Source organism: Prunus mume, linkage group LG4 (genome assembly GCF_029339155.1).
Source record: "Prunus mume cultivar Tortuosa linkage group LG4, ASM2933915v1, whole genome shotgun sequence".
Taxonomy (NCBI): Eukaryota; Viridiplantae; Streptophyta; class Magnoliopsida; order Rosales; family Rosaceae; genus Prunus; species Prunus mume.
In genome coordinates, this window is record NC_142701.1 from 16,667,135 (window position 1) to 16,687,802 (window position 20,668).

Sequence of the window (20,668 nt, forward strand, 5' to 3'; positions counted from 1 at the left end):
TATGTAGGTGAAGCTACTTTTCCAAGTTGGAACAAAAACAAAACCCAATTTTCATAAATAAATAATTAAGCTACTTGTTATATTAGCACAAGTAAAATGGGGGGTGAAGGAGTAGAGGGAAAAAAATGATGACAAATTTCACCATCGAATTGAAGTTATGCATGCAGCATGTTGAAAGCCCAAGTGAGTTGCCAAATAATAATGACGATAGATTTCCATGTTATTCATCTATACACGTTACGTTGGAACAAAAGCGCAGGCAGGCAGGCAGAGGCAAAGATGCTTCCAAATGAAATCTGCGATGCGACCAAATATTATTTAGTCCTAGCCTCTGCCTTATAGCATACTTCTCCCATGAGCTTAGACTAATATGAGACAGCTCCCTATCCCCTAGAATCTGTAAGTAACGAATTCCTTCAAACAATCAGGACTCAGACATAGTATATCATCCCAACTTCGATAAGACTGATGTGAGGAATGTTAAGTGCCACAGCAGGTCCCCTGCAGTTCTTCCTAAGAAATGAATACCCCATATCAATCACAAGCTTCTTCAGATACGACGATGATCTCCTAGCCTTCACATATGAATGCCCCATTATATAAGCCACCCCTGCTTCCTTGGCCTGGATTAAATCCATCAGCTCTTCCCTCACTGCAGGATCCATACCTGGGTTTGAGGGTAGCTGAAACCTTACTTGGCGCCTCCTGATTTGTGGGTTCTCATCATCATACACTGATCCTATACTCTGGAGGGTCAAAGATTTGCTGCTTTGGATGGAGTCGCTCATACCAAAAACCTCTTGCTCATTCGCTATTAAGCTCGAACTCGATTGCCCCGTCCTGGTGCTTATCACAGCCATCCTTCCATCAAATGATGCGCTCTCAGAGCTTGAGAACTGTGGTTCCACTGCTTCCATCTGGATGAACTCTGCTATGCTTTGGATGAGCTGGTTCTCAAAGTCTCCATCATCCCGTTGAATGTCCTTGTACCCATACCTGACGATGCACCTATACATACGGTAAGGCCTTGGACAAATCCGGCCAATCAGAAATCGCTCTTCAGGTGAAACACTTGGAACTGGAACTGATTTTACACAAACAAAAACCAACACCTTGTGAAATGCAGGAAGATTTGTTACAAAGTGAGAGAATATTGCAGGAACTCCTGTTGCCAACTCTGAGTATATGAGGCCTATCCCAGGCACGCGGACTATACCAAGGCTGGGGCCAAGGCCAAGTAACCATTTTAATGAAACTTTGTTGTGCAGATCATAGTTATACTTCTTCCGCGTACCATAATGCCAGACATACATAACGATCATAAAGATGAATGAGAGAACAAAAGGGACCCATCCTCCCTGAGGCACTTTAATGAGTGCTGCTGATAAGTAGACTCCCTCAATGAACCAGAAGAAAATCAGAAAAACTGCAGCCAGAACCACACTTTTCTGCCAAACAAAGACTATTACAAGTGCCATAAGGAACGTCGTGATAAACATAACCATCATGCAAGCAAGTCCTGAGAACCAAAAGTGAACATTTTGTCATCCTCGCTTAATTGTTGAAGGGGGAAGACAGAAAGGAAGGGATTCAAAGAAATAACGTACCATATGCATTTCCAATTAAAGTCGTGTCTTGGAATCCAATAGTTATCGCAAGAGTGAGGATCATAAGTATCCAATTAATTTCTGGGATGTAGATCTGCCCATATATATGTTTTGAGGTGTGGACAACTTTGACTCGGGGGAAGCAACCAAGGGCATGACATTGCTTGATGATGGAGAAAGTAGCGGTTATAACAGCCTGGCTCCCAACAATTGTTGCAAGGGTAGCAACAACAAAGACGGGCCAAAATACAGGATCTGCCAGATAAGGGAGGACAGAAAGCAAAATTACCAACTCAGATATAGAATAAAATTCTGAAGGCAACATTCATAAATGTCAGAATAAACTAACCAGGTATTGAGTCGTAGAAACTGTAACGAATGGAGTCGGGATGTTTAGATAGGAAAGCAGCTTGACCCATGTATTGTACTACCAAACAAGGATATATAATGAATGCAAACGCAAGCTGCAAATGCAAGAAAAAACATGCATAATCACTTGCAAAATTCCACAGACCATTAATACATCATAATGAACAAGGCCTACAAAGTTCGAGTGGTTTAGAGTAAAAATCCTAAATCTTAGACTTTCCAAATTTTCAAAAATATGAAACTTTTGATTTTGGAAGGGCGTGCAAGATTTCCAAAATTTAGAATCGGAACCAGATTGCATTTTGGAATTCCAAAAGTGAAAACTCTTCTGCGTACTTTTATTCAATTGAATTCATTCAATAATCAGCCCTACGTACCCATAAACCATAATAAACAATGTAGAGCTGAATGTTTTCATTTTGTGCAGAACACAAGAAAAATCATAAACTTACTCTTATTGATAAGGCAGTGAAATGTCCAAGATCTGCAAACATGGCTTCAGTACCTAACAAAACATGGAGATGCCTAACAGTTAGTTTATTTTAAAAAGCAAGCATGCAAGACTCAATATCGAAATTCACTGTTTCGATAACTTCTCGTTCCTGAAGAGCTAAGATAAAACTCCAATAAAAGGGGTTTCATGAAAATAGTTGCAGCAATATAACAAGAAGTAATTTATTATGTATATGTAATAATTTTCCCTCAATTTCCAGATTCAGCATACCAGTTATTGAGAGGAGAATCCCACCAAGAGAAATCCAACCATCTTTACCAGTTTCACGGAAAAACTTGACAATATAGTGGGGCGACAATGCACGAACAATAGCTGGGTTCCAATGTATTGTGTTGTACAGCCCAATGGCAAATATTGATATCAACCAGATTATTACAATAGGTGCAAACAAAAACGCTACCCTGTGGGTGCCACAATGCTGCAGAGCAAACAGGCCAACCAATATGACACAGGCAAGCAAGAGGAGTTCACCTACAGATAATAAATAGCATATTAAAAGCAAAGCAAATAGATGATATGCAGTGAAATATACAAGTATTAATAGGCACCATGAGTTTATACTTTTCATTAAAAAGGAAAAATAAAAGGCAAGGGGTAATAAAGAGAAACTAATTACCATCAGTTAATTTCTCCTCTGTAACTTGTAACCCTGATACTGATGATAAAACTGCAAGTGAAAAAGAAATGCTCAAAGATTTAACTCCTTAATCCATGCAAGTGCAAGAATATGATTTAAAAAATTCAATAATCTGTGTTTGTCTGGAGAAGATGTTTTCATAGTGTAGAGCTTACTGCAAACTTAACAGTATTTGAGCAAGTAAAACAGTCACCATATCAAGAAACAACAGAAAGAATGGAGGATATTGTATTATGAAGTGGCTCTACCAAATGAATGGTCCGAACATATTTCAAACGTGAATTGTATGTAGCAGACAGTGCATGTAAACATCAGGGATCTCACATACAAGACAACTGAGTTAGTTTTGTCTCAATTTAATTGGATGTCCACAAGAGGACTAGAAAACTTAGTAACAACGTTATCATAAGGGCTTTTTCTTTTCTTTTTATCATCTGTCCCGAGGTTCTGGAAAGGGCATTATATAAATACATATTTCTATTCAACATCGACAATTATTGGACAAGAAAATGGCATATGGCGAAACTTTGACTAATATCGGTTTCACAGCACCAACCTTAGTACGGTAGTACCTTACCTGAAATTGCTGGAGTGAGCACACCATCTCCTATGACCATGCAAGCTCCTAATAATACCACCACTAGTAGGGCTGTCCGTAACCTTTTATGCTTCTCCAAAAATCTTTTTAATGGGGAAGAGGCTACAACCTGTGATGAGGGACCGTATTTGTAAGCTGTGAGCTCCTCATCGGCTGCTTGTTGGTTGGGAAGTAAACTAAACTTTGCATGGCGGCAAAGCAACGAGTAAAGAGCAAATGTCCCACCTGACATCAATTAGAATGAATATGACCCCGTAGAGACTCAATAAAAAGTAAAGTAAGAGAGTTCACACAAAGATCATATTCAAACTCCAAGTCTCACCACACCTTCACCATTATCGTCAGCACTCAATAGGATGAAGACATACTTCAGCAAGGGTATCAGTGTAAGAGTCCAGAAAATTAAGGAAAATGCACCAAATATCACTTCCTCATTATTATGGTTCTGCAACTTCCCTATGAATGTGCTAGTATAAACATAGAGAGGAGAAGTACTCAGGTCCCCATAAACCACGCCAAGGCTTTGATAAGCAAGTATTAGATTTCTGGAGAGATTCACCCATGAAAGCTGCAAAGCAACAAGAGTTTAATTGGTTAGACTAGCTGGTATCAAATGAATCACATTCCAGCCCAGGGCAGAGGAGAAGAAATCCATATCTAAAATGATTTATGATTAAATCCTTAATTGGAGAACACAAACTATACTCATACGCCTACTAGTTGATATCAAAGTGATTGACTGAGATAGCATTCCATCAGTGTTCCTCCTGTTCAATACTGTATCCACTGATGACAGAAGTTACATGAATAACAAGGCCTACGCTGGTTTACAACTCAGAACAGAGTATATGCTTTACATATATTATTTATTTCAGGTTAAGGCTAGAAAGAAACACCAGTCCATGTCAGGAATGTAAAGCCACTCTACAAGTGCTGCTAGTACAAGCATACAAGAAAGGAGTCGGGGAGGAATAATAGTTCAATACACGAACCACGCTAGCTATTCAAGGGGAACAAGAGAGACAGAGAGAGAAGAAGTAACAAGTATGCATGAGCAATCGACCATCAAATTCAGAAGACTAAAAAATGATATCAAAGTCAAAATGAAGCAGGGTCAAACCCAAATAATATATAATGTTTAATTGTAAGAAGCGAACATCACCGGCCAGAGAAATAGAAAATAATAATTGTAATTTTTTAGAGGCCTCAGGCCAGGACAGAGAACACACAACAAGTTGACCAACAGAAAAGTATGTGTCACCAACCTACCATCTACAACTACAACTATAGCGAAGAATTGGAACTTGAAATTGAGGCAGAACCTATGCGGGAAACAGTAAGAATTCCTAAGATCTCTGAATCACAACTAGTTACTGGTTACAGAGAGGCAGCACATATTAAATAAGAAGAAATAAAAAATTTGTGGATCGAGCAGTGCCCAGTGGGACAGAAACAGAAACAGCAACAACAACAACAACAACAACAACAACAACAAAAAGAGAGATTTTGGCATGAAATGAAATGTTTGGATGTGGGAGATATATGTAGAGTAAAACTGAATGTAAAGAAAGCAATGAGTTGTAGGGAGAGAAGAGATAGATTGAACCTGAGGAGGAGGATTGCGGGAAGGCGTCGAAATTCCAGACTCGGGCTCCATTAGCTAATCTTATCTAATCTAATCTGAGATTATCTAAAAGCCTACCCTTCTTCAACTCAACAACTCTCCCTCAAGGCTCTCAAGGACCTCATCAGCTCAACACCTCCTCCCTTCGCAGCTCTCCTCTGTGTGTCTTTCTGTGCGTGTGTGCGTGCGTATGCGAGCCCTGGCTCTTTCAATCAAACGCTTATTAAAACTAAACTTAATAATCGCTCACTATTATTATATCTTATTTTTAATGTATCATTTATTTATTATATAGGTGAGGAGAAGATAGCATTTTTTTTATTTAGATTTGAGTAAGAGCTATAGGTAATAGTAGAACCAGAAGAAGACGAAGAAGAAGAAGAAGACATGAGTTGAGTTCCTCGCTCCAATTCCCATCCAAATCCAAATTGCATCAATTATTATAACTAATCAAGCTTAAAATTTGGCATTCCTTTTTTCTCATATATTAGGGAGAGGTGAGGTGTGGTGTGGTCTCATTTGACATTTCCCTTTCCCACTCCCTCTGCGCCACCTATTTGTATTACTGCAAGTCTATTTAGGACGCGCGTTTGGTGCACGTATGTTTGTTTCTTTCACAAATCACACCAAATCAAATATCATCCACAGGAGAGAGACTTCCATCAAACGGGTGCTATTCTCGGTCGATAATGCTATAACATGCGAGATAATATTTCTACATGACATAGTATTATTGATTCGGATAACACCGTTGCAACTAAGTTTTACCCAATCCACGGGCACACTTTCATGTTTGGGCTTCGGCCAGCCATGATATTCATCTTCATTTCATACCATACCCACCCAAAGAAAGAAAAGATAAATATATGATATGATATCATCCACAACGGCAGGAAGAGGGAAGGAAGGAGCTCGGCATCTGGGGATTGGGTCAAATCTTCTGTTCAACTCGTCATAATCATTCATAATTTATTTCAGTGATGGAATCATATTCCTCCGGATTTTGGATGTTATGTATCTTATCTATTCAGTATTTATTCACACCCCCAAATTCAACACGCACATTGATGATGATTTCTCTCTAGTAAAGGGAATTTTATTGTTACCCTTCAATTATTGGAAGGAAATGTTCATGTATTAACTCGAAACACCCACCCAACTTACCAAAATTAACCTTTAGTAATTGTCCACCCACCATTCTCAACACAACACATAAACTCCTCCCCAACATGTAAAATCCCCCATTGTGAATGGTGACGGGGCTAGAGAACACGATGGCCACGACAACTGAGCTCTCTCTCTCTCTCTCTCTCTCTCTCTCTCTCTCTCTCTCTCTAGAGAGAGTGCCCCTCTAACATCTACCAGGCACTCGAGACACGGACATGTGAGATATCATCAAAAAAACCACCACAGAGGGGGAAACCAAGAAACTTCAGTATTCGACAACAAGGTATCCAATATTTTAATCTTCGGCAAGAAGGTGATGCTTGGGTTGTAACTTGTACATTAATCAACTGTGAGATAAGAAGGTGTGGTGAAAAAAAAATTAGTTTATAAATTATACGGCCCAATAATTATGTTTCATGTTAAAACAAAGGGGCTTTATAATATATAAGTACAAATTGGAGGATGGTCCAATGCCTCCAAATTTAGATAAATTGATCTAGTTATTGTTCAACAATGACATGCCAATAACTCTTATGTCATTCATTGAGAGTGACATTAAACAACTCTCGTATTACTTATTCGATAATGATATAAAAGTTATTTCATGTTACTGTCGGACAATAACCGGACCGATTTGTCCAATTTTGAAAATGTCAGATCATTTTAACATTTTGCATTGTGTAAATGACTTTTAATTATTTTCTGTACAAGAAATTAGTTTTTTCATATCAAACATTTTAGAAGACTGTCTTCAATAAACGAAGGCTGGCAATAACATTTATCATATAATAATTGGTTATTGATATATTCATGAATAGGTCCACATCACACCAATATTATACAGGTCCTATTTTCCCTTTTGTAATTATACGATGCCCACCACATTAACAACATCGATGGGTGGGGACTTGTTATTGACACATTTGTCCCTATTTTTCTAGGGTGTAGCAGGTGGTCTTTTAAGCAAATAGTAAATTGTTGCCTAGTTGAGCCTTACGATGAGAAATTTTGAGAAGTGACCAAAATTATAACATGTTACATTCCATATTGGTACTGCCTTCTTTTTTGCATTCCTCATTCATAAATAAATAAAGTCTAGAGTAATATATAGGTGATGACCTCATGGAAGGATGAATTGGGCAGATATACATAGATGAGCGTGAGATGATTAGTTGGAACTATAACGTGGCCCCTCCCTCCCCGCCTAGAATTGTTTGATAAAAGAGAGAGAACACGTTTTGGACGCGGGAGAATCTGGTTGGTTGGTTGTATGTGGATTCCAGACACATTATAGGAGCGTGAAGTAGACACATAGGTCAAGTACGCACTTTGCACCAGCAAGAGAATTTCCAGGAAGAGGGAAGGAGCTGACAAAATTGAATTGTGTATGCCTATCCATCATTATCAGTTCAGTGCAGTTTGAGTTTGATACTTACTTGGATTCCCTTGTAATTAAATTCAATTTCAATTAATTACGCACACTATCTAAACGAGTAACGAGTGTTAGTTGAATCATCACAGGTGTTTGGTGTGCTACCAAATGATCCTTAGTTCAAACTTTTATAGTATCCGTGTATGTGAATTTTATCCCCTTCCAATTCCTAACCTTAGTAAAAAAGGAGTAACGGGTGATTGGCCAAAAACAAAACAAGTAACCAACGAGTCAAAGCCACTGGCAAATGGGCCTGACTCTCTTCTTTTCTTTCGGACTGATGTGCTGATGGCCCTATGTACACAAAATCTGTTGTAGAACTCGTCCTTGCCCAGATTGCAGGGTTCATTTATTCTTTGTAGGAAATGCAACCCATCAGCATATTATATAACTTCTAATCTTTGACTACTCTAGGCTAGCTTCACCTTCACTCAAGGTAACAACTGGTCCAGGCTCAGAAAGAGCAAAAAAAACTATGGCTCTGAATCTGAATCTGATCACTTCATAGGCTCTTAGTTGTTGGTCCATCTACCTCAAGAGTTGGTTCTATCCGATGATGATCATCAATTAGTCACCCATGATCATGAGGCTCTTTATAGGAGCTTCTGAAGCTAATGGTTAGTTGCAATAGTAACTTCAGAGAGAGAGAGAGAGAGAGAGAGAGAGCTTAAATACATATTAAGGTGATCAGGGATATCGAAATGTAGCTTACATTTATATATAAAATACATATTTTACATCAAGTTGAAGTTAGTTTGCATGCATCTACATATACTACATATAAGAAGAAAAAAAGAAGAAGAATTTAAAAGCTGATAAAAATGAGATGGTTTGACCAAACATTTATGGAGGAGACTGAGATATTGAAGGGGCTACTGGCCTACACTACTGGCAATGGCATAGAGAGATGAGAGTTGAAGCCCGGCAGGAAGAAAGGATGTGATCATGATTCATGTGAGTAATTCATGTCAATGACTCAATGGCAAACCCCTTGAGAGCCAGGTGCCATGACAATGAACTGATATGACCAGTTGTTGACTAGTAGGAGAAGGCTTTATCTCTATGCAACAGTTTGAGGACACTATTTGACATTCAGCCACCACATGATGATCTGTCACAGCAGGAACACTAGGCATGGCATTGACATTGGCAGATGCCTCCCCTTTCTCTTCTCCTCCTATCTCAATTTTTCCACCCTCATCATCATCAGAGACTTCCATAACTCTCACAAACTCCTCCAATGCTCTACACATCCATTCGTACCGGCACAGTCTAAATGCCGCCTTTATGTTTAGCTATACATCATAATAGAGTAATTGAATAAACGTACACAAATTAAATCCCTGTGAAATGAATGCGTTCATCTAGAGTATAAGATAGATAGATGTCAGAAACTGTTAATTCCTCCCACTAACCCATTTTCTATCACGGTTTTGCTGCTCTGGCCAGCTCTCAAGCTCTTCAGTGACCTCTAATGCAAACATGTACCCTCTGCAGCCTCCTTCCAGGCTTTCTATTTTCTGGCTACTTTTGCTTCTGAACTCCCAGACTCCCAGAGGAGTTTCCTGAACAAATAGAAAGCCCCCGTGTAACGTGTTAGCTAATTGAAAAAACAAACAAATGGCGAATGAATAATATGTTAATTCTCAACTTTAGGCTAGCACTATACTATATACGTTATCAGTGTTACGTGTTTTTTTGACAGAAGAGGCTAGCTAAGTTAAGTTATGCAAAAAAGAACAAATACTTAGATTAATGGAACATACTCTTAGTGTTCCTTTCACCCCTGCTTCCTCAAAGGCTTCACGGCAAGCAGCTTCTAAGACAGTCTCATCATCCTCCCATCCACCCTGATCACAACAGAATAATATATAAAAACATGGGCATGAATGCTTTTCATGATAAAGAAACAAAACCAGCCAGCAGATCATGGGATGGGAAATTAAAGTACACGTACTTTTGGGAACACTCTGTCATCACGGTCTGGTGATGAAACCATAAGAACTTGTATCCTGTTTTCAATATCGCCGTTGTGATGATCTTCATCGTCTTCTGTTATCCGGTAAGGAATACATCTGTTGCATGCATATATGTACAAGGTACGTATATGAGTCATAATTCATATGAAGTAATAGTATAATAATACAGGCCATAGCTACAAGTACTAGCTAGAAGGCAATCAGTTGCAGCAGCCCAACACAAGCATGATACGTATGTACGCCTGCCTGCTTCTGTACATACAATTAGTTTAGACGAATGTCGAAATGCAGCCTAGGATCCAAGTATGGTTTTCTGTACGTATAAATACTTGTAGAAGATCCCAGTTCCTTCCGTTCCTTATACCATATACGTACCATTGCTGCTTAATTTTAATCTTCAGAGAATTTTTCGTTTAACAAAAGATAGATACTCTTACCGAGGCAGCATTTGGACTACAATGAGACTAAGATCCATCATCCATGACGTCTTTGTTTGGTCGGACTCTATCTAACATCCTTTTTCATATACTTAAATTACCTTTCACATGATTTTATTTGTGATCAACCACCAACCATAAACATCAAGCTTTCGCAGACAACATCATCTCTCTTTTTTATAATTAAAAAATAAAATTAAAGCAATGTGAATATATATGATCATAAATTCCCACCTAAAGCTGGCTGATCCTGGTGTCCTCTCCGAGGAAAGAAAGGGCAAGATAATGTAATGGATGATTATATATATGTAATTATCATAATGATTTAGGGATTAAGAATTCTATAAATGAGACAAAATAGATCACGCAAATCCAAAAACTTTATTTAAGAAATTGAAGTCAAGCTGAGAGGGATTGTTTTGATGTCATCTGTGTAAAGAATAAAATGCAACGCAATATTCTCATATGAGAAGAAGAAGACAATTAATTTACATCATAGAACTTGCCACCTGGAGATGCTTCTCCTCCTCCAGGCTCCTGCACAAAGTCAAGTATGCTAGTGGTTTTGAGACCCGGGATCGGAAGATATCTTTTATTTATTTAAACTTTCTCTTTGGTGATGAATAAAAAAGATACCTTTTATATTATCATTAAGAAATTAAGAGGAGCCTGACAAGAGATTTTAAATTTGAAGGCACTCGAGACAAAGAAACAAATGGAAAATTGGACTAATGCTGCAACTTATTAAACAAGGAACGATGAAAAAGCATGCCAACAGTAGAGATAAACAATAAGCCAAACTAAAGTGCCCCAGAAAAAAGAAAGAAAAAAAAAGGATAAAAGTTAGCATGAAAAAGAAGGGCATACCCAGAAACAAGGCGAAAATTGTTCTCATAGCGTTGCCGATGTCGCCCTGTTCGTGCTATCACAGATGACATGATATTGATATTCTTCTATACACAAACAATCCTTTAAAACGAACCCTAGTTTTGTATGGATTCTGAGGAAACAGAAGCAGCAGTATTATTGGCTTTCATAACATGACAACAAAACTCGATCAAGAACAAGCAACTTCCTAGCGCTCTAAATAACCCCGAGACCTAATACACACACACATATATATAGGTATATATGTTGTATGCCAAGGGTTTCCAACTTCCACAAGACAAGAGCTTCTTCAGATAATCTAGCTTTTAACGCAGAACAATATTGTTCTAGGGTCCTATCCTATCTGTTATCTATATATCCTAGCTCTTTTTCTCCCACTCACAGAGGCGAGGCTAGGCCAGTTGCCAACTGAACCCTGTTAAATTTATGTATCTATCTTTGTGTCAGGGAAAGAGAATCTACAGCAACAAAAAGAAAAGCAGCATTCTTTTAAATGTTGGTAGAAGAAGAATACAGATAGAAATAATGTCTAATTTCCAAGAAAAAGAAAACAGAGAGAGCTGAGGGCCAGAGAGGTTTTCGCTGGACCAGAGCAACGGCATCCATTTATAATAAAACCGTGCCAAGTTCCTTTCATAACGTCCCAACTCCAAACCCTTATTTTTATTACTTTATTGTTAAACAAATAATTAAATTAGTATGGCGATTGTCATGTGTCCGCCAACTGCCACCTATTTTATACGCTATAACTAATAACTGGTAATTAAATCGGTAAATATATCCATCTTGCCAGGGCAGGTCAGGGCAGGGAAGGGAAGGGTTTTCTCTTCTGTCTCTCAATCTCAATATGTTTTGTTTGGATGGCTTCGCAGAAACTCTCGATTGTGTTGTGAATTATTTGTACTCAAGAAGAAGTCGCGAGGATATAACAGGACTATCCCGTTCCCGTACGTGGTATACAAGTTTTTCTCTTAATTACTTTTCATTTGTTGAGCAGATACAGATTTCTTTGGGGTGACAATTAACTTACAGTAAACTGATATATCATGATGAGTAACATCTTCTCCCTCTTTAATTACAACAAACGTGCTTACCCCTCAAAACCCGGTTTTAGAATTCATTCATGCATGTAATGTGAGCCAAATTCCTAAGTAATAGTATAATAGTATCTGTGCCTGCCTGTCATGCAGATGCAGCATAAAACACAAGGCACCGAATTTAAGTTGCCATTTTCTACTTGATTATTTATTTTACAAATTTATAAATAAACTCAATCTAGACATGTATTTATTTTCCTTCACGAGCATGACTTTGCATGATGGGGAAGCTGAGCATGAAGCATCTTCTGTTTTGGCTTTAATGTGGGATTTTGGAAAAGGGGAACTTCAAAGGCTAGCTAAAAGCATGCATGCATGATCTAACTTCTAACTTTCTAATGTGACATTTACTATATTCTATTAAAAAGTTGTTAGGTAATAGTAAATAATATGTTTTAAATTTGGCTTGAAAGAAGGAAAGTGATCATACAAAACTTATCTTAAAGGCTAAAGCTTAAGTGAAATGACAGACGAAGCTTCCCTCGTATTGTAGCCAGTCAATAGTCAAAAGTATCGTTTGTTTTCCTTATTAGCTTTAAGCCTTTAGCTTTAGCTACTTAACAACTTATAACATCAATTTATTACACTAATTTTTTAACACCAACGCACAATTTTTTATTTTTTTTGGTATTACTTTAAAATTAAATGGGAATTATTGAAGAATATTTTCAGCCCCAAAAAAGTAAAAAGAATAAGCCCATTCCTCATTAAATTTAAATGTGACAATGACATGATCTGATCCCCACATGTCCATGTGGGAGCCTGCAGCTCACTCTCAACATTCAACATTCATTTATATATGCATCTTTTACAAGTACCAAATCTGCAAGTTCACTGGCTCAAAGAAAAGATGGGTCTGAATCCTGATTTCAATGAGATATTACAAACAAGGAAGAGTAGCAGAAAAATACTAAAGAAATTAAACAAATGGCGTCATAATTATAATTATATATTGATGATTGTATTCATCATATATGTACATATGTAATACACACAATAACTTCGTGCTAGTTAGATATAAATAGTAACTAGTAAGCATGCCTATCTTATATATGCATATGGGATGCTGGCGGGTAGAAACTAGAAAATGCTGCTGTTCTTTCTCTGTTATATACCCCCTTTCCTAAATTTCAAATAAGAGTATCATCACGAATACAGCATTGGAATTTTCAGTGATGTTGCTGGCAAAACTGAATAGCTTCCAACCAAATCGAAGGCATTGATTCTTTTCCGCTGGCTTGTGTGCAGCTGCTTTAATTTGGCATCGATTCTGATTCATCTTCTTTCACTACAACAAAATGTCTTTTGTCTGGAAAGAAAAAAATTAGTCGGGATATTCTGACAACATTCGTCGGTAAATTTCTATCCCGACAAATATTACATTGGTCGGGAAAGTGTATTTTTTTCCGGTAGTGTTTATACATAAAATAATACTTAGTAATAATGTCAGGCGCCTTCTCTGCTATTGATCTCTATATAGGCTTCTTTTCTGGGAAAATAACATATATATATATATATGTTCGTCAAGTTTTGAACACTGCGATGCCCCTGGCCGCTAGCAGGCTATACGTTGGCAGCTAGCGGTTGCTTGTTGGTGAAGGAAATGATGCGAGAGAGATCTAGGCCCTGGAGTGGACTCGAAAGCTGCTTTATGGTGATTTGCGATAGGCATGCCACTACTAGTGATACTCTTCTAGTAGAAAGGGAGTGAGGTGAAGATTAAGCCTATTAAAGTGTTGTGCCCTTGTTTTCTTATCTTCTAATCAAAGTCATTGTGCTCTAAAGAGGGGAATCTTGCTTTAGATAGGTTCTTTTCTATGCCACAACGAAGAGGACTTTAATATTTCACCTTTTATGGAATAAAATGCAAGATGGATGATGATTTTAGACTATCATCGGACAAAAGTACAATAACAAGCCTTGCATGAAAGTGTCTGATGGATGACATAATATCAGGAAGTAATTATATATCCAATTAGATGCTTAATAGTGAGTACAAATAAAAGTAAAGTTGGTTCCAACAAAACTATAGGAGCCTCATCGGACAGAGACGAATTCCATCGGACATAACTGCAGTCTACTTGGGACAATGCATAAGGTATGTCCGATGAGAGTTTGTCAAAATACCTACAATTAAAACTTGTCTTAACCACATATAGGAGTTTTCATTTAAGTGAGTTGGAAATCGAGACCAACTATCAAATCATACCAAGCGATGTGGCAGAGCATATAGGTTACAAACAATAGCAATGCAATTCCAAATAGGAGTTGTCAACTGGAAACTGGACAGAGTATGTTTTTTGGGAAAAGAATAGAATTCCAATTGGGAGTTGTCAACTGGGAACTCAAAGACATGGAGAGGATTCGATTCAAGACTTGACTTTGGTTTGCTGTGAGATGCTTTGCAAGAGTTTGAGGCTGAGTTACTTTCCAGGTTGTCGAGAGTAAGCATATTTTGAAGGCTGTTCAAAATAGGTTTGATTGATTCGATATTGGATCCTTAATACTGAGCTTTCTTCCTCTATTTATAGGCTTCAAGGTCTAGAAAAAGGATGACTTGATGGCCACTGCTACTTCAAACTATAGAGAATTCACAAGATAATGTGTGCATGCCTTTCAAGTTGATCAGGGGAGGTGCTCTTTAATCTCAAACTTTGGGATTGCTCTGCAGGTGACGCCGCATTGGGTCAGCTATGAGTTTTTTACCATTCTTTACCTGTTTGAGACTGAATATTCCCTGTCGGCCACCTATAGAAATGAAGCAGTTTGAATTGTTTTTTACCCAAAGCTCAAATTGCTATTTGTTTAAATGGACTGTAATTAACAACCATTTAGATTGGTTATTAATTCACTTAATTTGGCTTTAGTTGTAACCTCAGACATTTTCTGTCCGAAATGGGATTGTAGCATCAGACGTCTCTTATGTCCGAAGAGGGACTGTAGCGCTTGTGTTTGAAACCATGACTATGGCGTCGGACAAGTCTTATGTCTGAATTGAACTGTAGCTTCGAACACTTCTATTCGAAATGTTGAATTGTAGCATCAGACACTTGTGTCCGAAGCGCTACTTGTCTCCGAAGCCCTTGTTGACCATGCGTTGGTCAATGTTTGAGATCGGCTTGTGTCCGAAAGGCTTTTGGGCCTTTCTGGTTACCATTTGGGCTTTCATAGATACTGAATAAGTCCTTAACGGTTTGGACCTTTAGTTATTTAGCCATAAGACTAGTGTTTTAACTGTAAGAATTAACCTGTATTAATTTTAGGACGAACAGTAGCATGTCATAATTAAGTAATCGAGAACCCTGATCTAAAGCAAATGATTTTATTTCTCTAGCTAGTCTTTAATTATACGCAAAAACGCAAAAGATTTGATCCATGCACATGAATGAATGAATCAATGCATGTATGTATCGTCAACCACTTCTTCCAGTCAAATTATTTATTTAGTCGATATCCGAATGTCAGGTTAACATTACGACTCAAACCCAAGGCCCTTTCTTCTTTCCCATAGTCATAAAGAAAAGAATAATCCACGACTTCCCTTGTGGCGCGCGGATTAGATAAAACATGCTGATGCAGCATTTATTAATAGGGCCAAATCCCAATTGTTTATTTATTTATAAATTAATAGACGACCTATCTTAATTTATCAGACTGACTAGTGTACCTATGTATCAAAGGAACCAGATGCCGAAGCAGCTGCTACTTGCTTGCTAGTAGCGAGTGAGCATATAATATCTCAGCTGATATTATGCTAGATAGATACGTACTTTGTTTCTTCTCATTTTTTAACTTTGATTATAAAATAATACGGTGATACGGTTACGTGCTATATTTTATACATATGTTATAATATAAGTGAATATATTATAATATAAGTATATTTATCGTCCATCCATATTATAACACATATACAAAATGTATCACTATGTAGCCATACTATCATAGTATTATATAATTTCTCTTATTCCTGTATTCTTTTATGTATTTGTATGATATAAATATTGGTAAGGCGTGTACTTGAGTCAAGTGTATTTGGACGTACTCCGTGGAATTTCATAATCCCATGGCAAAGGACATTTGTTTAGAGGCAGGACACAAGTGGCAAAACCATTGCATAAATATAGACGTGAAAGGGAATTTAAATAAAAATTAAAAATTAAAATAAAAGAATAGCGTAAAATCAGCATGACCCATGCCTATCGTATTAGCCTAAAATAAATTTTGTATAAAAATCGCTTAAACTAGTTGATCAGTGTAATCTAAGGGCATGCCATTTGTTGCCTAGCAAAAGTGGGCCAACATAATCCCCCCACTAATAGTGGCTTTGATATCATAAAACTAGGCTAAGGCCTAATCCAATTTCCCTGCCCAAATATTTGAGTACCAATTGTGAACTCAAATTGGGCTGCAAACCTTTCCAGTGGTGTCACGAAAATAACGACAATGGTTGTCCTGTAACCAAAAACAGAAAATCGTACCATAATCGCATGTCCTGAATATCTATAAAGAATCAGGCAGCAGTATTTTCATATCAGGTAGGAGATGGAATGATAAAGATTTCAAACTAGAACACAACACACAACTATACAGAAGAAAGGTCTGAGAGCTGATTTGAAGCCCAAATATAGATACACAGATGTCTAACAAACAACACTAACAAGTACGAGGTGTCAACCAAGGCAATGCATCCAGCTGCCACTCAACTCAAGCAAGAATGAGATGGCAGTTTCCCAGCCTGATCGATGAAACCCTGAAGTGGCACAAATGGCTTCTTAAACCTACCATTTAGCTAGCTAGCAGCGGGTGACAGCAGTCTTAAAAAACCAACCTAATCAGTTACAAAAAATTTACATAAAATGGGCAAATGGTTATAACTTATACCAGAGGTATTACAATATGCTCAAGTTACACTATACTTTTCAGTGTTACAATACAACAATGCCCCATTGCATATGCATATGAGGCTTAATATAAGTTTTGGGACACCCCAAATTTACGGACAAGCCAATTTTGCCCGTTTAAGAAATCTAATGCTGGCACTATTATTCATGCTATGACTCAAAAAAAAATGATTTGATCTATTCAATTAGGAACCTTATTCAACATCTTTATCACGATACCATTGTCAATGTGTCAACTCTATAGTCAATTATTTGGAGCTGCATAATGCTTTTATCCCAGATCCAAACTCTTTTTCATGGACTCATAAACCATATAAGTAATACTTGCAGATGGGACTACTTTAAGGAGATTTGGAAATATTCCTTTGTAGAATCCCCTTAGCCCTTCATGTTGGAAGGTTCTCCTGAATACATCACCCATTCCTTTATATGCACTGTGTGCTTGCATTCTGAAAACAAGTAGCAGAATTAGTGTCTGTTTAAAGACACTAACTTGAAACAAGTATCATAAAAATCAATGCATCAAGATATCGTTATTTCCAAAATGCACCTTGTCCTGACAACCTGCAATGGGTACACACATGTTGCACCAAGAGCTCCTGATACAGTCCCACATCCCAATTGCACAAGAGGACCAGGTTCTAAAAAAACAATTAAAAAAATTAATAATACAGCATATAACAGAATGACAGAATTGGGGCAAGACAATAATTAAAGGATGAGGTGCAAGCTAATTTACAAATGAACTCCTTACCACCGTCATGCAGAATATATTTCTTGGACATATCTTTCAAGGTTTCATAAGCAGCAAGATCAATGCCAGCATAAGGGACAATCCCAAGTAGAGATGGAACAAGGCCCCTATAAAATGCCCGGGATCCCTCCTGAACCCATATTTCTCTAGACAGAGTTCCAAGACTTGGAATTCTTCCACCTTCGCCAGCATAAGTTTGGATTCGTGTTTTAACAAGATCCATGGGATAAATAACAGTCTGTGCCACAGCACCTGCTAAGCCACCAGAAACAAGGCGAGTTGCAGTACCAATATTAGCCTGATCTTCTTCACCATTAGCATGGACAATAAAATTTTTCAGCATTTCATAAGTGTAGAACCTGATGGCACTTTCAGGAGCCACTTTCAAGACATTTAAACCATTGCCACGGAAAAAGCCCAATAATCCCCCTTCTCTAAATATATCCCTTATTGCTGGCATAATGCGAGCTTGTTTTGTTTGTACTTGCAAAACAACCTTTAAACGATCAAGAGGAGCAGTAGCTGTACGTGATGTTGCTCCTGCTACTGCCCCAGCAATCAAATATCTGCTTGCATGGACATGCTTACTGATGACCTCTGGGATTACAGTCTGCTCCCCAATATCAACAAGGCATACCCTTTCCAAATAATGATAAATATTCTCGATGGTTGCCTCATGAGGGAACAGCAGAAGAAAATCTCTCCATTCTTCAAATGTTATAACACCATTATTATCCTTATCAACACGCTCAACAAAACGTGCGAGTTCCTCATCATCAATTTCAATTCCTGCAAAAGAGGGGCTGGTGTGCCTTATAGAAGGAAAACAATTCACCAAAGGAAAATAATTTTTGCGACAAGAGTTATATTTGAAGTCTTAAGGGATACGATAAGTTCCTAGAAAACAAAAAACACTGATAAACTGAATTATACAATCAGAGAAAGATAGAGGCTATTTACGCTTGACTAGACGGACGTCTTTAAATTTAAGAAGCACAAACATTCAAACAAGTAGATGAAAGGCTTAGTCATGAGAGCTTGAAGGAATGAAGATAGAGTAAAAATGAAGAGTAGCAACAGCAGTAGTAGTAGTAGTAGTAGCAGTAACAGAGTCAGTCAATTGCATGGAAATACCTGCCCTTACAAGTGCATCCCAGAGCTCTTCAGGGAGAATGCAACCATTATGTTCGACATCTATGGCTTGAAAGATGCAATAGAGCTCGAGCTCTTTATCATCCATGTAGCGCTTAAATTCTTGGTAATCGACACGGCCATCTTGATTGGCATCGCAGACATTCAACAAATCCTTGGCATACTTGTACTCGGAGGGTATCTGGAGGGTAGAGAGGGCAGCCTCAATCTGGGTGTAGTCCAAATAACCAATATTTGCGGTGTCAAAGAAGTTAAAGAGATTACGAATTCTGAGCTCCCTCTGTTCCTTGGTCTCTCCCAGGGCCAAAAGCACATGATCCATAGACAAAGGGCCACCTTTCGTAACGGGATTGCACCCGTTTCTTCGGCCTGCCTTTTCCTTGCTTTGCATTGCCTCCTCCTCCATTGGCATAACAACTAAACAACACTATTTGTACGTCTATGTCCTTCAATCTCTCTCTCTCTCACTCTCTCTCACTCACTCTGTCTAATGGAAAGGAAACTTAAATTAAATACCCAATACATAAGTATTTCATCGTTTAGTAACAGTATTCGTATATAGCTATTCTTTCTATTACTCTATTATTCTTCTACGGTTTAGTTGAGTAAATTATCAAACCTTGGAACCGGTGAAATGCAGTTAAGTTGCACAGACAGGATGAGGAAAACAAATTGGAATTTGATGGAATTGAAGAATCAAAATTACATGCATAAATGGAAAAGGATTTAGGTCTAGAAACATATCCAACGCGAAGAAGACAGATAATTACCGAGTAGGCAGGCAGAGACGAATTTTCAATGCCGAGGTGAAGGCCCTACGCTACGCCGAATGTGCATAATCGACCGGACCTCATTGCTCTTCTTCAGATGGCCGGGGATCGTCAGCAGCAATATCAGGAAAGAAGAAGCTGCCCATCACCATCGCAGCCTCAGATCAGATATCATACAATTTTGTTTCTTGTGTACTCCAAAATTCTACTTTTCTTTCTCGCTAATAAAAACAAATACAAAAATAAAAATGAAAACGAAAATGTGATTGTAGCGTGATAAATTTTCTATTTGTTCTTTCCTGAAAAGAATTCTTTAATTTCTTGGGTGTCCACTGTAGCGTGAGTTTTACGCTTAGAGCATCCCAACGAAACGAAGTTGTCAAATACAAAATTCTAAATTTGAATTTCATCTACCCTGCAGCAATTTGACATATAATTCCCTACCCCTCCGATATGTCAAAAATTAATATTTTATATTCTTTTCTTTTGTAATATCTAATATTTTTAGCTTCTTTGTTACTTTAGTTTTATTCAGAGATTTTACCGTTCAAATAGTATTGCTCTATGTTTACCCCCAAAAAAGATATAATTCTATTACCTTTCACACAAAATAATTATGTATTCTGTAAAAACTCGTTAATCTTTTAAATATAACTATTATCCGGTGAATTCTTTATTCTTTTTACAAAACTAACGTTATCCAAGACAACTAATTCAATTACGTCACAAGGAGTTTATA

At 37.7% G+C, this 20,668-nt stretch overlaps 2 protein-coding genes across 5 annotated transcripts; both read right to left on the bottom strand.

Annotated features, from left to right (window-relative positions):
* Positions 1-112: 112 nt before the first annotated feature.
* Positions 113-11,785, bottom strand: KUP3 (K+ uptake transporter 3). The gene is made up of 14 exons (XM_089050474.1): positions 11,232-11,785; positions 9,906-10,023; positions 9,715-9,798; positions 9,364-9,513; positions 8,920-9,243; positions 5,332-5,385; positions 4,053-4,293; positions 3,705-3,950; positions 3,107-3,157; positions 2,701-2,961; positions 2,429-2,481; positions 1,957-2,071; positions 1,608-1,862; positions 113-1,519 (listed from the first exon to the last, which is right to left on the bottom strand). Exons 1-14 carry the CDS (start codon positions 11,300-11,302, stop codon positions 432-434), a joined length of 3,111 nt encoding a protein of 1,036 aa, XP_088906600.1. The 5' UTR covers positions 11,303-11,785; the 3' UTR covers positions 113-431.
* Positions 11,786-17,198: 5,413 nt separating this feature from the next.
* On the bottom strand, positions 17,199-20,325 carry LOC103330424 (calcium-dependent mitochondrial ATP-magnesium/phosphate carrier protein 2-like). Of its 4 annotated transcripts, none has more exons than XM_016794053.2 (5): positions 19,930-20,321; positions 19,142-19,642; positions 18,008-18,796; positions 17,804-17,894; positions 17,199-17,702 (listed from the first exon to the last, which is right to left on the bottom strand). In XM_016794053.2, the coding sequence occupies exons 2-5, from the start codon at positions 19,569-19,571 to the stop codon at positions 17,525-17,527; spliced, it is 1,488 nt and encodes a 495-aa protein (XP_016649539.2). In that variant the 5' UTR covers positions 19,572-19,642; positions 19,930-20,321; the 3' UTR covers positions 17,199-17,524. The 4 variants fall into 4 exon arrangements, with proteins under 4 accessions (XP_016649539.2, XP_008231226.2, XP_008231225.2 ...); XM_008233004.3 differs by having other exon boundaries at positions 19,142-19,646; XM_008233003.3 differs by having other exon boundaries at positions 19,142-20,321.
* Between the last annotated feature and the right edge of the window lie 343 nt (positions 20,326-20,668).